Genomic DNA, 13,050 nt, shown 5'->3' with positions numbered 1-13,050 from the left:
TATTTTTTCCCCTCATAAAAGTGCCCTGAGACAGATAAAATCAGGTTCTACCCCTCAGAGATTTCTGTGTTTTTTTCCCCCTCATAAAAATGCCCTGAGACAGATAAAATAACTGATAAAATCAGGTTCAAACCCTCAGAGAGAATTTTTTCCCCCTCACAAAATCAGAGAGAAAATCAGGTTCTACCCCTCAGAGATGATTTTTACCCTGACAAAAATGTCTGTACCGTGAAACAGATAAAATAAGGGATGAAATCAGGCTCAAGGCCTCCATAGATGATTTTTGGCCTGATAAAAATACCTCTTCCCTGATAAAATCAGGCTCAACCCCTCAGAGATGATTTTTTTGCCCTGATAACAAGGCCCCGAGACAGATAAAATAACTGATAAGATCAAGCTAAACCCCTCAGATAGGGTTTTTTTTGCCCTAATAAAAATGTCCCAAGGCAGATAAGTGACAAAATCAGGTTCTACCCCTCAGAGATGATTTTTTCCCCTCATAAAAACATCTCTGCCATCAAACAGACAAGGGGTAAAAATCAGGCTCAAGGCCTCCATAGATTATTTTAGCCCTGATAAAAATGGCATGAGACATAGAATAACTGATAAAATCAGGTTAAAGCCCGTCAGAGGTGATTTTTGCCCTGATAAAAACATCTCTGCAATGAAACAGAAAAAATAAGGGATAAAATCAGGGTCGAGGCCTCCACAGTTGATTTTCGACCTGCTAAAAATGCCTCTTCCCCGAGACAGATAAAATAAGGAATAAAATCAGGTTAAATCTCTCAGAGATTATTTTTCCCCTCACAAAAATGCCCTGAGGCAGATAAAATAAATTATAAGAATCAGGCTCGACCCCTCAGAGATTAATTTTTGCCCTGACAAAAACATCTCTTCCCTGAGAGAGAAAATAACTGATACAGTGAGATTTAACCCTTCAGAGATGACTTTTACCCTGATAAAATCACCCTGGGACAGATAAAAATAACTGATAAAAATCAGGCTAAAGCCCCTCGGAGAGAAAATCAGGTTAAACCCCTCGGAGAGGATTTTTGCCCCATGACCTGTCACTTGTTTCTATTCCCAGTTCAGTTTTTTTTCCTCCTTAGCCCCCAGATCTGGCGTTTTCCCATTTAAAACCTCGGCCAAACCTTTCCCAAATATTTCCATACTTCTTATTGTCTTGGCTACAGTGAGCTGGAGTAATTCCAGCCCTGATTCATCCCCGGGGAAAAGTGGTCCAGCAGCAGCAGCAGCAGCACTTGACCTGTGACCTTCTAGTGAGGCAAAGCAGGGGGGAAAAAGGGAAACAGGGAACAGGCTCCGGGGGGGTTTGTGCTCGTCCCCCCAGGATCTCCCGAGGCCAGGGAAGGCTGTTCATACCTCATGTGGGTTTTTAGTGCCGAAGGCTGAGAAAACTTAGCCTCACACTCCGGGCACCCATAAGGCTTGTGGCCCGTGTGCGTCCTTTCATGGAGCCTCAGGGCGGTTCTGGAGCTCAACCCCTTTCCACACTGCTGGCACTGATGGCGCTCCCCACCACCCTCATGAACCTGGAGAATGTGCCTCTTGACGTCCTTCTTCCTCTTGAACTTCTTACCGCAGAGCTCACAGGGGAAGCGGCGCTCGCTGCTGTGGACGTGCCGCTGGTGGCTCCGCAGGTTGCAGCGGTTGGCGAAGGTCTGGCCGCACGTCTCGCACCGGAACACCAGCTCGGCCGCGATGCCGTGGCTGTGCTGGATGTGCTTCAGGAAGCTCTTCTCGTACAGGAACTCCTTCTCGCACGTGCCGCACTTGAAGTTGCTGCCCCGCTTCTTTTTGTCCTCGCCGGCCTTCGGGCGGTTCCCCTCGGGGCTGCCGCCGCGCCCCGCGCCCTCCGGCTTGGCGGCGGCGTCCTCCCCGTGCTCCTCCTCGCCCTCCGGGTCGCACGGCTCCTCATCTTCGGGGTATTTGTCACCCTCAGCGGCCGCCTCCGCGTTCTTCTGCTGCTCCCTCAGCCTCCTGGTGTACTTCTTCTTGGGGATTTCCACGAACACCTTCCTCCCGGCCAGCCTCCCGCTCGCCCTCCGGATTTTGGCGTAAGGGGCCTTCAGCATTTCCTTCTTTTTGTCCATTTTCTCCTTGGATTTGGCAGCCGGCGCCTCCGGGGACGCTCCGTGGCTGGGCCTGGCTACGGGGGAACCCGGAGTTTCCTGCTCGGCTTCCGCCACGGCTTTGGACTCGGGCGGGACGTTGGGGTGGGCAGCGCCTTCCTCCTCGGAGTTCTGCGACTCCGAGAAGTTCTGCAGCTCCAGCAGCACCGACTCCAGCATCTGCTTCTTCAGCTGGAAGCAGGTCTCCGAGAGATCCAAGCACTTGAGCTTCTCGGCTATCTCCAGCATGCGCTGCACCCTGTCCTCCTCCACCTCCACCTTGGCCGTGTAGACGAACTCCAGGAAGGAGGCGAAATCCGCCACCTGCACCTCGTTGAGGAACACGTTGCTCCGGGGCCCGTCCACGGCCTTCTCGTTGAGGAAGACCTCCTTGAAGAACTTGCTGGTGGCCGCCAGCACGGCCTTGTGGGCCACGAACTCGGCGCGGACGCCCTGGTACTCCACGCTCACCGTCACGTCGCACAGGTGGCCCAGCAGGCGCAGCTGGTGCATCTCGTTCAGCAGGTTGATGGGAGAGGACTTGGACTCCAGCAGCACCGGAGCGCTTTCCATCTTTCTTCCCCCTGCAAGAAGCTGTTGAGGATACCCCATGTTAGCCAACGGAACACTCCCGGGGGTTTCCAGCGGCCGAAAGCCGCCCTCCGGGGGTTTTGGGTGTTCCAGTGAGGTTGGGAAAGAGCTCCGGGACTGAGTCCAAACTTGGACTGATCTCCACCAGACCGTGGAGTGAATTTCAGCTTAAATCCCACCTGTAATTTTACCTGGGACCCTCTGGACTATCGGAACCTGGAACAGAGGTGGATCAAGGGAACGTTCTGGTTAAGGCACGTGGAATTAAGGAATGGTTCCTCTCCTCAGCAGGCAATAAAAGGAAGGTAAAATGAAGCAAAGTTAAGCAAAATCAACTGCAATCCTAAAAAACCCACTGCCTTAACAGCATTCCCAGATAAAATTCCAAAGTGCTTCACCGACCCAGGCACGATGGATAATCACATTCACACACTGAAAACCCAAACCTGACAAAAATTCCTCACAATGCTCACTGTCTTAAGAATTCCTCCCTCAAACTGGGCTCCCAGCCCCCACATTTTGAAGGCCTGTTTCCAGCCTTCCCAGGGTGTCCCTGTTCCAGCACTGCTCAGGTTACACTGTGTTTCCCGGGAATGTCTGAAGCTGCTCCAAACTTTGCAAAAGAACTGGTGTCTTTTGGTTTTTTTCCCCCTCAAATGTCTGACACCAGAACAAACCACATTTCTCTGGATTTGAAGAGGCTCTGAGCGACCTGTTGAGTTCAACCCTTTAATTCCTGCTGGAATCTGAGGAATTTCTTTCCCCTTCCCAGGAATTTAAGGACGACCCACCAAATGCCTAAACAACTAATGGCACCAAAATGTCACTTTTTTACCCCAATAAAATGAGTTTTAACTACTCATCGTGTATTTCAAAATTATGCCCCTAATTCCCACTTGAGCACTGTCCATTTGTGGGAATATGTCCCCTTTCCAGAGGCAAAACCAGCTGGAAAGAGACAAAAAGCTCCAGCCAGGAGTCCCTGAAGGGGAATGGGGAGAGGATTCCCAGGGAGCTGCCCCAGCCTGGGGCAGGTGATGGAGTTATGGAGCTGCTGCTCAGGGAGATCCCCCTCAGCTCGTGCTTCCAATCCCTTTTGGAAAGGATCCTGGATCATCGGGGAACCTGGGAGCACATCCCAGCGGAAGCGGGGGAAGAAGGGCAGGAAATGAGGGAGAGGAAGAGGAAGAGGGGCTGGGGGGAAGAATGGAGGGACTTGCGAGGGACTGGAGAGGAAATGAGGGGGAACAGGAGAAGGAGGGGGCAGGAATAGGAGGCGAATAGGGGAAAATAGGGGGAGCGTGGAGGGGAATGGGGGGGTGGAGAAGCGGGAGGGGGCAAGAAGTCGGGTGGGGCCAGCCCCGCACGGCTCCCGCCGTGCCAGCCCCGCACTCACCGTTCCCGGCGTGTTCCCGGTGCGTTCCCGGCCGCTGCTCCCGCTCGGCCCCGGGCGCGGCCGGAAGCGCTGACGCGCCACGGCCCCGCCCGCCCCCAGCGCGGCCGCGGCGCGCGGGAAGTGACGTCACGGGCGCGCCGCCCCCGTCGCTAGGCAACGGGCGCGGCCGCTCTCCCCCGGGCCTTGTGGTTCCCGAATTCGGGCCGTTTCATCCGCGCCAAAGAAAACGAGTTACGCGGCTGGGCGGCACTGGCGGCTTTATTAAAAGAGAAACTGGTGATTTACAGCGGCGGCACCGCGCTGCGCCTGTATAAACACGCATACACACTTCTCCCCGCCCCTCCCCGTTCCCAAGGGGATGCTCTGAGGTGCATCCACGGGTTTGGAAAATAAAACCCGGGACAAATCTAAACGTTTCACTGGAATAAATACCCTCAGCAGGGATTACACCCCCTTCTCCACCTGGAATCCAGCTGCAGCACTGGGGATAACTCCCCTAGTTCTGAGGGATAATTTTCCCCATTCTACACATTTTTGGGGCCAAAACTGACCTTACAAGTACAAGAGAGAGCGGTCGGTGTCCCCGGTGTCCCCAGCACCAGGTGCCACCTGTGCTGCTGTTTTGGCACCTTCTGGTTTATAAAGTTTCCCTTGGTCCATTGACCAAATCTCTGGGGCGGAGCCTCCTCCTGCATGGGCTTCCCCAAAGGTCTCTATTTTGGACCAGTTATGGTCCTTTTTGGTGGTGAGATCGATTAAGAAACTTCTCCAGTGAGCATTCCGGTCATGAATCTGGGGGAAAAAAAAAAAAAAATCAAAAGAGAAGAGGACAGGAGAACAATTATACCTGATTTTTAACTAAAATAATTTCAAATATGTAAAACCATATTCCCGGGGTTCTATAAACCATCATGTTACGAGGATTAAAGGTGAGGATTAAAGGATACTGGGGACTCTGTAGTTAATTCCACAATAAGCACCTAAAATCCCAAGTCCTGCCTCAAATGTTTTAGGCTGGAAAAGACCTCTGAGATCACCCAGTCCAACCTTTGACCGATGACCAAATGCCATGTCCGGTCATTCCCTGAACACCTCCAGGGATGGTGGGTTTTTTTTCCTCTTTTCCTAAGGGCTGGGAGACCCCTGGATTTTGCAGCCAGCAGTGGGAGCTGCTGCGCCGCCGTCGGAGGAAAATTCCACACGCTGAAAACTCAGAAACCTCCGCCCGGCCGGAGCTTATATCCCCTCCCGAGGTGACCCCGAGGGCCGGGAATATCCCGAGGGATTGCCGTACCGCCGCGTGTCTGCGCAGCGTGGACATGTCGGTGAAGGTCCTCTCGCAGGCCCGGCACTTGTAGGGTTTCTCCCCGGTGTGGATGCGCTGGTGCCGCCGCAGGGCGCCCTGCTGGGTGAAGGTCTTCCCACACTGCTCGCAGAAATAGGGGCGGGTCTCTGGGAACAACCAATCCCGGGAGACACGGCGTTAGGAGAGGGGTTCTTTGGCCCCCATCAAAAACAAACAAACAAACAAAAAAAAGGATAAAAGATTTTAAAGCATTGATAAAGGAGGTGTGGCTGCCCCATCCCTGAAAGTGCTCCAGGACAGGCCGGATGGGGCTTGGAGTAACCTGGGATATGGAAGGTGTCGCATCTTTAAGGTCCCTTGCAGCCCAACCCAGTCTGGGATTTTATGCTTCCATGATAAATATTTCTCCACTGCCAAGAAGCCCCAAAATCAGCTCTCTGATCCTGCAAGGAGAACTACAGCCATTCTCTATCCCTGGCACAAACCAGGTCTCAGTTTCCTGGGAAAGCACCACTGATATGACACAAGCTTTTCCTGTGCTCTGTTTAACGAGCCAGGATCAGGATGAGCCCTGCTTCCAGCAGCACGGAGTCCCCATCCCTGGAGGTGTTCAGGGAAGGCCTGGACGTGGCACTCAGTGCTCTGCTCTGGTGGCAAGGTGGTGATCACTCACAGCTTTGGCTCGATGATCCTGGAGGTCTTTTCCAACCTCTGTGATCACCTAATTCAGGGAGCTGTGGAATGAAACAGCCCCATCCAAAAACTGGGAAGCACCCCCGGGAGCCGCGGTTTTGTTTTCCCGGCGCCAAGAGGAGGTTCCATTACCTGCGTGGACGTTGCTGTGCTGGGCCAGGGAGGCCCTGAGGCCGAAGGTTTTCCCACACACCTCACACTTGTAGGGCTTGGCGCCCATGTGGCAGCGCTTGTGGCACTTCAGGTACTCCTTGGTGGCAAAGTGCTTCCCGCACACGTCGCACCTGAACAGGCGCTCTCCTGAGGGAAGAGAGACGGGACACGCGGGATTCTCGCACGGGAATTTTGTACTCTGAAGCTGGTCTTCGAAGCACAGAATCACTGAGGCTGGAAAAGCCCTCCAGGATCATCGAGTCCACCCACCCTGTGCCCCATCCCCACCTTGTCACCCAGCCCAGAGGGCGGAGTGCCACGTCCAGTCGCTCCTTGGACATCTCCAGGGATGGGGACTCCATCCTGTTCCAATGGCTGATCACCCTTTCCATGAAGAAATTCCCTCTGTTGTCCAACCCGGCACAGCTTGAGGCCATTTCCTCTCCTCCTGTCCCTTGTTCCCTGGGAGCAGAGCCCGATCCCCCCCGGTTCCCCCCTCCTGTCAGGGAGTTGTGGAGAGCGAGCAGGTCCCCCCCCGAGCCTCCTTTTCTCCAGGCTAAAAGAGCTTCTATCCCTACTAATTCCATCTTGGTACTTGGAATCTCTTCTGTGAGGTACAAGAAAAAAAAAGGGCATTTTCTTCACATCCCAGCCAGCAGTTCCAAGCAGTGAAAAGGGAAAACCACGGGAGAAACCACATGGAGTATTTAATGCCCACCTGTGTGTGTCCTTTTGTGGCCGGTGAGTTTTCCTTTGTCGGCAAAGGAAGCCCCGCAGTCCTCACAAATATACGGCTTCTCCCCCGTGTGGGACCTGAAGGAGGCAAACCACAAAGAGTTATTAATAAATCAGGTCCTGATCCTGTGGGCCTTCCCAGTCCCTCGTGTCCTGCAGACCTTACCTGGCATGATATCCCCATTTTTAGGACATGAGATTTGGTCCTTACACTGCGCTGACTTCCCTTATTCCAACCCAAACAGGAATTCCAAGCAAAATCATTCCTAATTTCAAGCTGTCAAGCAAGAGGCTTATAACTTATCTGCTCTGCTCTCTTTTCAGACAAAGATGGGGAATTTTTCATGGGATGATTCGCCCCCTCCTGGGAGAGGACACATCTGACACAGACACCACCAGAGAGCAACTCATCCCGTCAAACTCAGTGAGTGCAGCAGGAGCCCTCAGGAGCAGCACGGATTCTGTGCTGCATAAGGAAATCCCACACTAATTCCTTGCTCCAAGATTGTCTCTGAGGTCCCTGACTCACTCTTCAGCCTACGGTACTTGTCATCAGTGAATCCCGTCGGATTTCAGAGCCTGTCCCAAATGACTGGGAGTTTGGATGGGGCATCCCGTGTTGAAATCCTGACCATGGGCAACGCAACAACCACCCGGAGCCAAAGCCTTTGCGTAAAAGGATTAATCACAGAGCCTAAAATCCAAATGACATCCCGGTGTTCCTGCTCTAAGGAGAACGATTCACAGCCGGGAAGTCGGGAGAGGAAAAAGGTGCTGTGCATGCAGGGAGGGGGAATGTGAGGCCGGAGGCTGACCTGGTGTGGATCTTCAGCTGGGACGGCTGCGCAAACCTGGAGTGACAGACGCCGCACTCGTAGGGCTTCTCCCCGGTGTGGGTCCGCATGTGGAACACCAGCGCCGTGCGGGAGCTGAGGATCTTCCCGCACACGGAGCAGAGCGGCCGCTTGGCGCGGCCCTCGTGCTTCCGCACGGAGTGGGTGCGCACGTCCCGCTGCCGCTTGAAGGTGGCGCTGCAGAGGGGGCAGGAGAAGCGCCTCTCCTCCGTGTGGACGCACGCCCGGTGCTCCTTCCAGCTGGTGTAGCTGGCGAAGCCCTTGCCGCACACGTCGCACCGGTACACCTTGCCGGGCGGGCACTGGTGCACGTCCCGGCAGTGATCCACGTACCGCTTCCGGGACACAAACTGCTCGTGGCACTTCTCGCACCGGATCACGTAGGGGGGGTTCCTGTTGGCCCCGCTTTTGTTGACCTTCTGTAGTTCAGACTCTCCGTCTGATTCGTGTTCTTCGCCGTCCTTCTCGTTTGAGAATCCGCCACCCTCCTCGGAACACACCTCTTTGGCTGTACCTCCTTCGACTTCCGAGCACCCCGCCTCGTAATCTCCCTCCTCCTCGCCCTTCACACTCATCTCACCTTCATCTTCGTCCCCTTCTTCACTCCTTGCTTCAGCTTCCCTGTGTTTCCCATTCTGCTCCTCTTGCTCCCTGCTCCGGTCCGCTTCAGCAGCGGATGAACCCCCGGGTTCTTCCTCACTCCTCGTGGCCTCTGATGTCACATCCCAAGGCTCTCTGTCGGGATCTTTGTCACGGCTCGTGGCGTTTGGTCCAGGTGCAGGTGGGGCCACCATCCAGTAGACAGGCAGGAGCTTCCTCTCTTGCCCAGACTCGTGGATTTTCCTGTTAAAATAAACAAACAACAGAGCACAACTTCGATGTGTTTAAATGATAAACTCAATTAAAATTAATTGTTTAATTGCTTCAATTCAGACATGTGGGCCTTCAAATTGCTTCCTTCAATGTCACTTCCTTCAAATTGCTCTTTGCACCATTTAAGAAATTCACAGTGTATTTGGAAAGCCCAAAAATAGGGAAATATTGGGTAGAGTTGGACCAGGTAATTAAAGGCAATTAAAATGACTCAGTTCATCAAGGATCTGTATTTGTCACCTGACTGGGAACGTAGGATGGACTGTAAATTTTCCTCCAAGGCCACGGTGGATGGGATAAGAAATTACGGACTTAAACCAATGGAAATAAAGATTAAATGCCAATATGGAGACAAAAAATTCTTACTGAAAACCCAGATCTGAGGTTTCCTGGATCTGGTTGCACTAATCCCCTTTAATTCAACGGGAAATTCCCTGTCTGGGAGACCTCAGCTCAGTCATCTGCACCGCAAGCTCAGTGAAGCCAACTAAAAAAAAAATCTGTCCCAATTTCAACACACTCCGCATCAGATCCAAGGAATCCCGGACCTACAGCAGAGAGGGCTTCGGGAATGCCTTTATCCCCCGTAGCCGGAGAGGAAGCACATTCCCGAGGGTGCTGTACCTGACGTGGGTGGTGTACGCGGACCTGTGGGCGAAGCTGGCGGGGCAGCGCTCGCACTTGTAGGGCCTGTCCCCGGTGTGCGTCCGGGTGTGGACGGACAGGCCGCACTTGGAGCCGACCACCTTGTCGCAGTAGGGGCAGGCCCGGCATTCCCGCTTCCCCAGGGGCGCCCTGCGGATCCGCTCGGCCGCGTCCCTGCGGCGCGTGACCCCGGCGTGGCAGGAGAAGCCGCGCTCGCGGTGCTGCCGGAGGTTCCGCGGAGCCGGGAATCGCTGCCCGCACCTCTCGCAGCGGGACCCGAGGGCCAGGCTGGCGTCGTGCCGGAGCTCCACGTGCTCCCGGTACTGCTCCAGGACGCGGAAGGATTCGTCGCGCTTCCCGCGCGCCACCGGCGCTGGGATTTTCGCCGCGTGCCGCGGCAACTTCCTGCGTTCTGTTTTGGTGGAAAACTGGGAAATTAAACTCTTTCCATCTTCCCACTGCTCAGGCAGAGTGTTCCTAATCACAACACAGGCTCCCTGTGCCTCAGTCTGACTCAGGAGGGAGCGACTGTCCTCGTTTTCCAGACTAACGATATCCACACCGAGTGCGTTTGTGGAATCTGGATTGTTACATTTTGGCAGCTTTGCTGTCCTGGGTTTTGGGTCTGGAAAACCAGTGTCCTCCTGCTCCAGACCCGCTGCTTGGCCTCCAATGAGCTCAAGGCCCGCCAGCAACTTCTTATGGTTTTGCCTGTCCCAAAGTTTCCTCTGCACAGGAATTGCCACAACCTGGGAAGAGCTCCTCAGGCCGGGGTTCTCCTCGTGCTGGACGTGAGGCCACTGGGATCCACCATTTTCACCCCTCTGTCCTTTCAGGTGGAGGCTCAAATCCAAGCCCTTCCTGCCCTCTGCTTTCACTTCTTCACAGATGTCGAGCAGATCCTTGCATTCCAGCCTCTCGGCTATTTCCTTCATCCGCTGGAGTTTTCCCGCTTCGATCTCCACTTCCGCGGTGTACACGAACTCCAGGAAGGAGGTGAACTCTTCCGTGTAGATGTCCTGCAGGGTCACCGTGCAAGTCTTGGTGTCCAGCATCTCCTCGTGCAGGAAAAGCCCCTTGAAATAGTTGCTGGAAGCCGCCAGGACAGCTTTGTGAGCCAGGAACTCCTCCTGAATTCCCAGCTGCTGGGTGTGGACCGTCACGTCACAGAGGTGCCCGAACTGGTACAGGGAATGCAGTGCCCTCAGCAGGTTGGGAGCAGCGACCTTGGACTTCATCAGGATTTTCTTCTTCTCCATCCTGCCAGAAGAAACACACAAACGTTTGAACAGGCTCCCTCTTTCCCGTTTTTCCATTCAAGTATGACATCAGTAAGCCCAGCGGAATTCCACACCCTAATTCCTCCTCGTGAGACGCGGTGAAAAACCTCAAGGTTATCCCCGTCGGCACAACCACCGTCAGCAAACACATATGGCTTATTTCAGCCTCAGACTTGGATTTATCCCCGGGGAAAACCCTTTGGAATGAATATTCCGCAGCATGAAAACGTGAGCAACGTGACTGGCCGGGATTAAGGATCAATCATTCCTCACACAAGCGCTTTCCAGCAGCAGAGGTGACAAGGATTTACAGCAGAAACCAGGCCTCTTCAGACCCTGGAAGGCTGAAGACCCATGGAATCTTCAAGCCTCCTTACCTGGCTGATCCACAGCCTCCTCACTCCCCCACTGCCAGCAAGTTCCCAGATGTCTCCTCAGAGAAAACAACAATATTCCTACAGGGAAACTACTTAGGAAAAGGAACTGGAGGAAAAGGCCAAACCAAGCACGGGATGAAACATGGATTCGTAGAACCACCAAGGCTGGAAAAGACCCCCAGGACCACTGAGTCCAACCTTTGACAGGTCACCACCCGTGGCAACTAAACCATCTCCCAGAAGCTGGAAATTGAGGGGAAAGGGGCAAAATAGAGTTGTCTAAATCCTACTGGGAAAGGACTCCTCGTATTCAGACTCCTGCTGTGTCATTCCCACAGCCAGCAGGGATCTTTGCAACGCTCCCAACTCGACACCTTCCAACTATTCCCCACGTGGACACACAGCCCCCACGGCTCCTCCGGCACACTTGGAAGCCGCACAAAGAAGTGCAGATCCGGAGGTTCAGCCCACAAACCCACAAAAGCTCCCACTTAATCTGCTCCCTTAATGTTTTCCAGCAGGATATCCTTGGCTTCTGTGCTGACCCCAGGGCTGTGGAGCTTAAGGAAATCAATGAGCACGGCACGTGCTAATTTCCTCCCGCTCCTCTGTAAGATTCCCATCTGCGATAAGATCCCGATCCGCGCTCCCACGGGAGCTCTGCTAACACCGGGATCTGATACAAAGCCAGATGGGAGAGATACATTCCAAGATCATCTCTTAGTTCATCTGGTTCTGGATTAAACCACCCCGAAAACTGTTGGCTGAAGTGTCTTTCCAATGAAAAAATGCCACAAATTAATCAATTCTCACCATTTTTTCCTTCGGGGAAAAAAAAAAAAAATTGAGACTCAGGGGTTCAGTTCCCATTTGGAAACTTTAGTTTTCCAAAGTGCTGTGTCTCCAAAACACTCACTTCAAGAATTTAAATGACAACAACATTTTTTCCCCGTATTTTATGGATTTGTTTGTAACTTCTTTCCAGCTTTTCTTGCCTGGCAATAAGCAAATAAATACTTTAAAAAAAATGTGCATGCGTGCAAGATTTGCAGAAAACATAATTCACCCAACAGATTAATTGCAAAAGCACTTTAATTTTGCCAGAACTGACGCAAAACTCAAACCACATTTCAATTCAATTACAGTTCCTGATAAGGAACTGGAATAAGTGCAGCTGGAATTGGTACAAGTGGAATTAGTACAACTGTTTCAAAAAATAAAGCCCAACAGTGGCTCCCAAAGTCCAAGAAGAGATTTATATTTGTATATACTTTTTATAATTTTTTTACATGAGGTAATTATCACAGTAAAGGAAGAGTTTTTTATAGGAAAGACAGTAAATATTCCCACAATAAAATCCTGTTATCCACATAAATCCACCCTGCTTTTCCCTCAAGTCTTTCCAATTACATCTTAATTTTCTCTTTAGACAGGGGAAGAGGAAATTTTTTCTTAATTTATTATCTTTCCCAGGAAGGATTCCTTTAAACTCTCAGTAACTGCATGTGCATAAACAACAAAGGGCTCCAACAGGGATCAAAATGAGAATCCCTGGAATTCTGGTAAATAGCCAGAAGAACCTTAAAAATGGATTGTGATAACAAAAATATATTTATAGTAGTGAGATAACAAGGTAACAGGTAAGAAACAGTATCACCAGGAGATAAATAAAAGCTGGAGTTGCTCCACTGTGTTAAACCCCTGGAAAATTCCTCACAGGAATCCCCACAGGATGCAGACACACAAAGTTAGGTAGGTCAGGACACTGAGCAAACAGTAACAGGTTTCCAGCCTGTATGGGGACTTCTACATAAGCTGAGGAACATCCAGAGCAGCTCCACTTATGTTCTGGAGAATTTCCATTTGTGCCCCAGAAAAATCCCCATTTATCTTACAGAGAATTTCCATTTACCCTCCAAAGCATTCGCATTCATTCTCCAGAAAAACCTCCAGTTGCCCCCCAGAAAAATCTCCATTTCTCCTCTAAAAGTATCATCTCCATTTCTCCTCTAAAA

The 13,050-nt window shown here is 52.2% G+C and overlaps 1 protein-coding gene across 1 annotated transcript in view; it reads right to left on the bottom strand.

Annotated features, from left to right (window-relative positions):
* GZF1 (GDNF inducible zinc finger protein 1) overlaps nt 1–13,050 on the bottom strand; it is an 18,713-nt gene that overhangs the window by 5,075 nt on the left and 588 nt on the right. The window contains exons 2-9 of the mRNA XM_027653796.1: nt 9,358–10,638; nt 7,822–8,703; nt 6,990–7,084; nt 6,251–6,418; nt 5,414–5,571; nt 4,676–4,911; nt 4,120–4,237; nt 1,384–2,726 (exon numbers count right to left, since the gene is read on the bottom strand). Of these exons, the coding sequence (XP_027509597.1) occupies nt 1,384–2,726; nt 4,120–4,237; nt 4,676–4,911; nt 5,414–5,571; nt 6,251–6,418; nt 6,990–7,084; nt 7,822–8,703; nt 9,358–10,637 (4,280 nt within the window). The 5' untranslated portion in view covers nt 10,638. The remainder of the gene's footprint in view (nt 1–1,383; nt 2,727–4,119; nt 4,238–4,675; nt 4,912–5,413; nt 5,572–6,250; nt 6,419–6,989; nt 7,085–7,821; nt 8,704–9,357; nt 10,639–13,050) is intronic.

Source organism: Corapipo altera, unplaced genomic scaffold, assembly GCF_003945725.1.
Source record: "Corapipo altera isolate COAL_440 unplaced genomic scaffold, ASM394572v1 70, whole genome shotgun sequence".
Lineage (NCBI taxonomy): Eukaryota > Metazoa > Chordata > Aves > Passeriformes > Pipridae > Corapipo > Corapipo altera.
The sequence above is the reverse complement of the archived record's forward strand: the minus strand, read 5'-3'. Positions and strand labels throughout refer to the sequence as shown.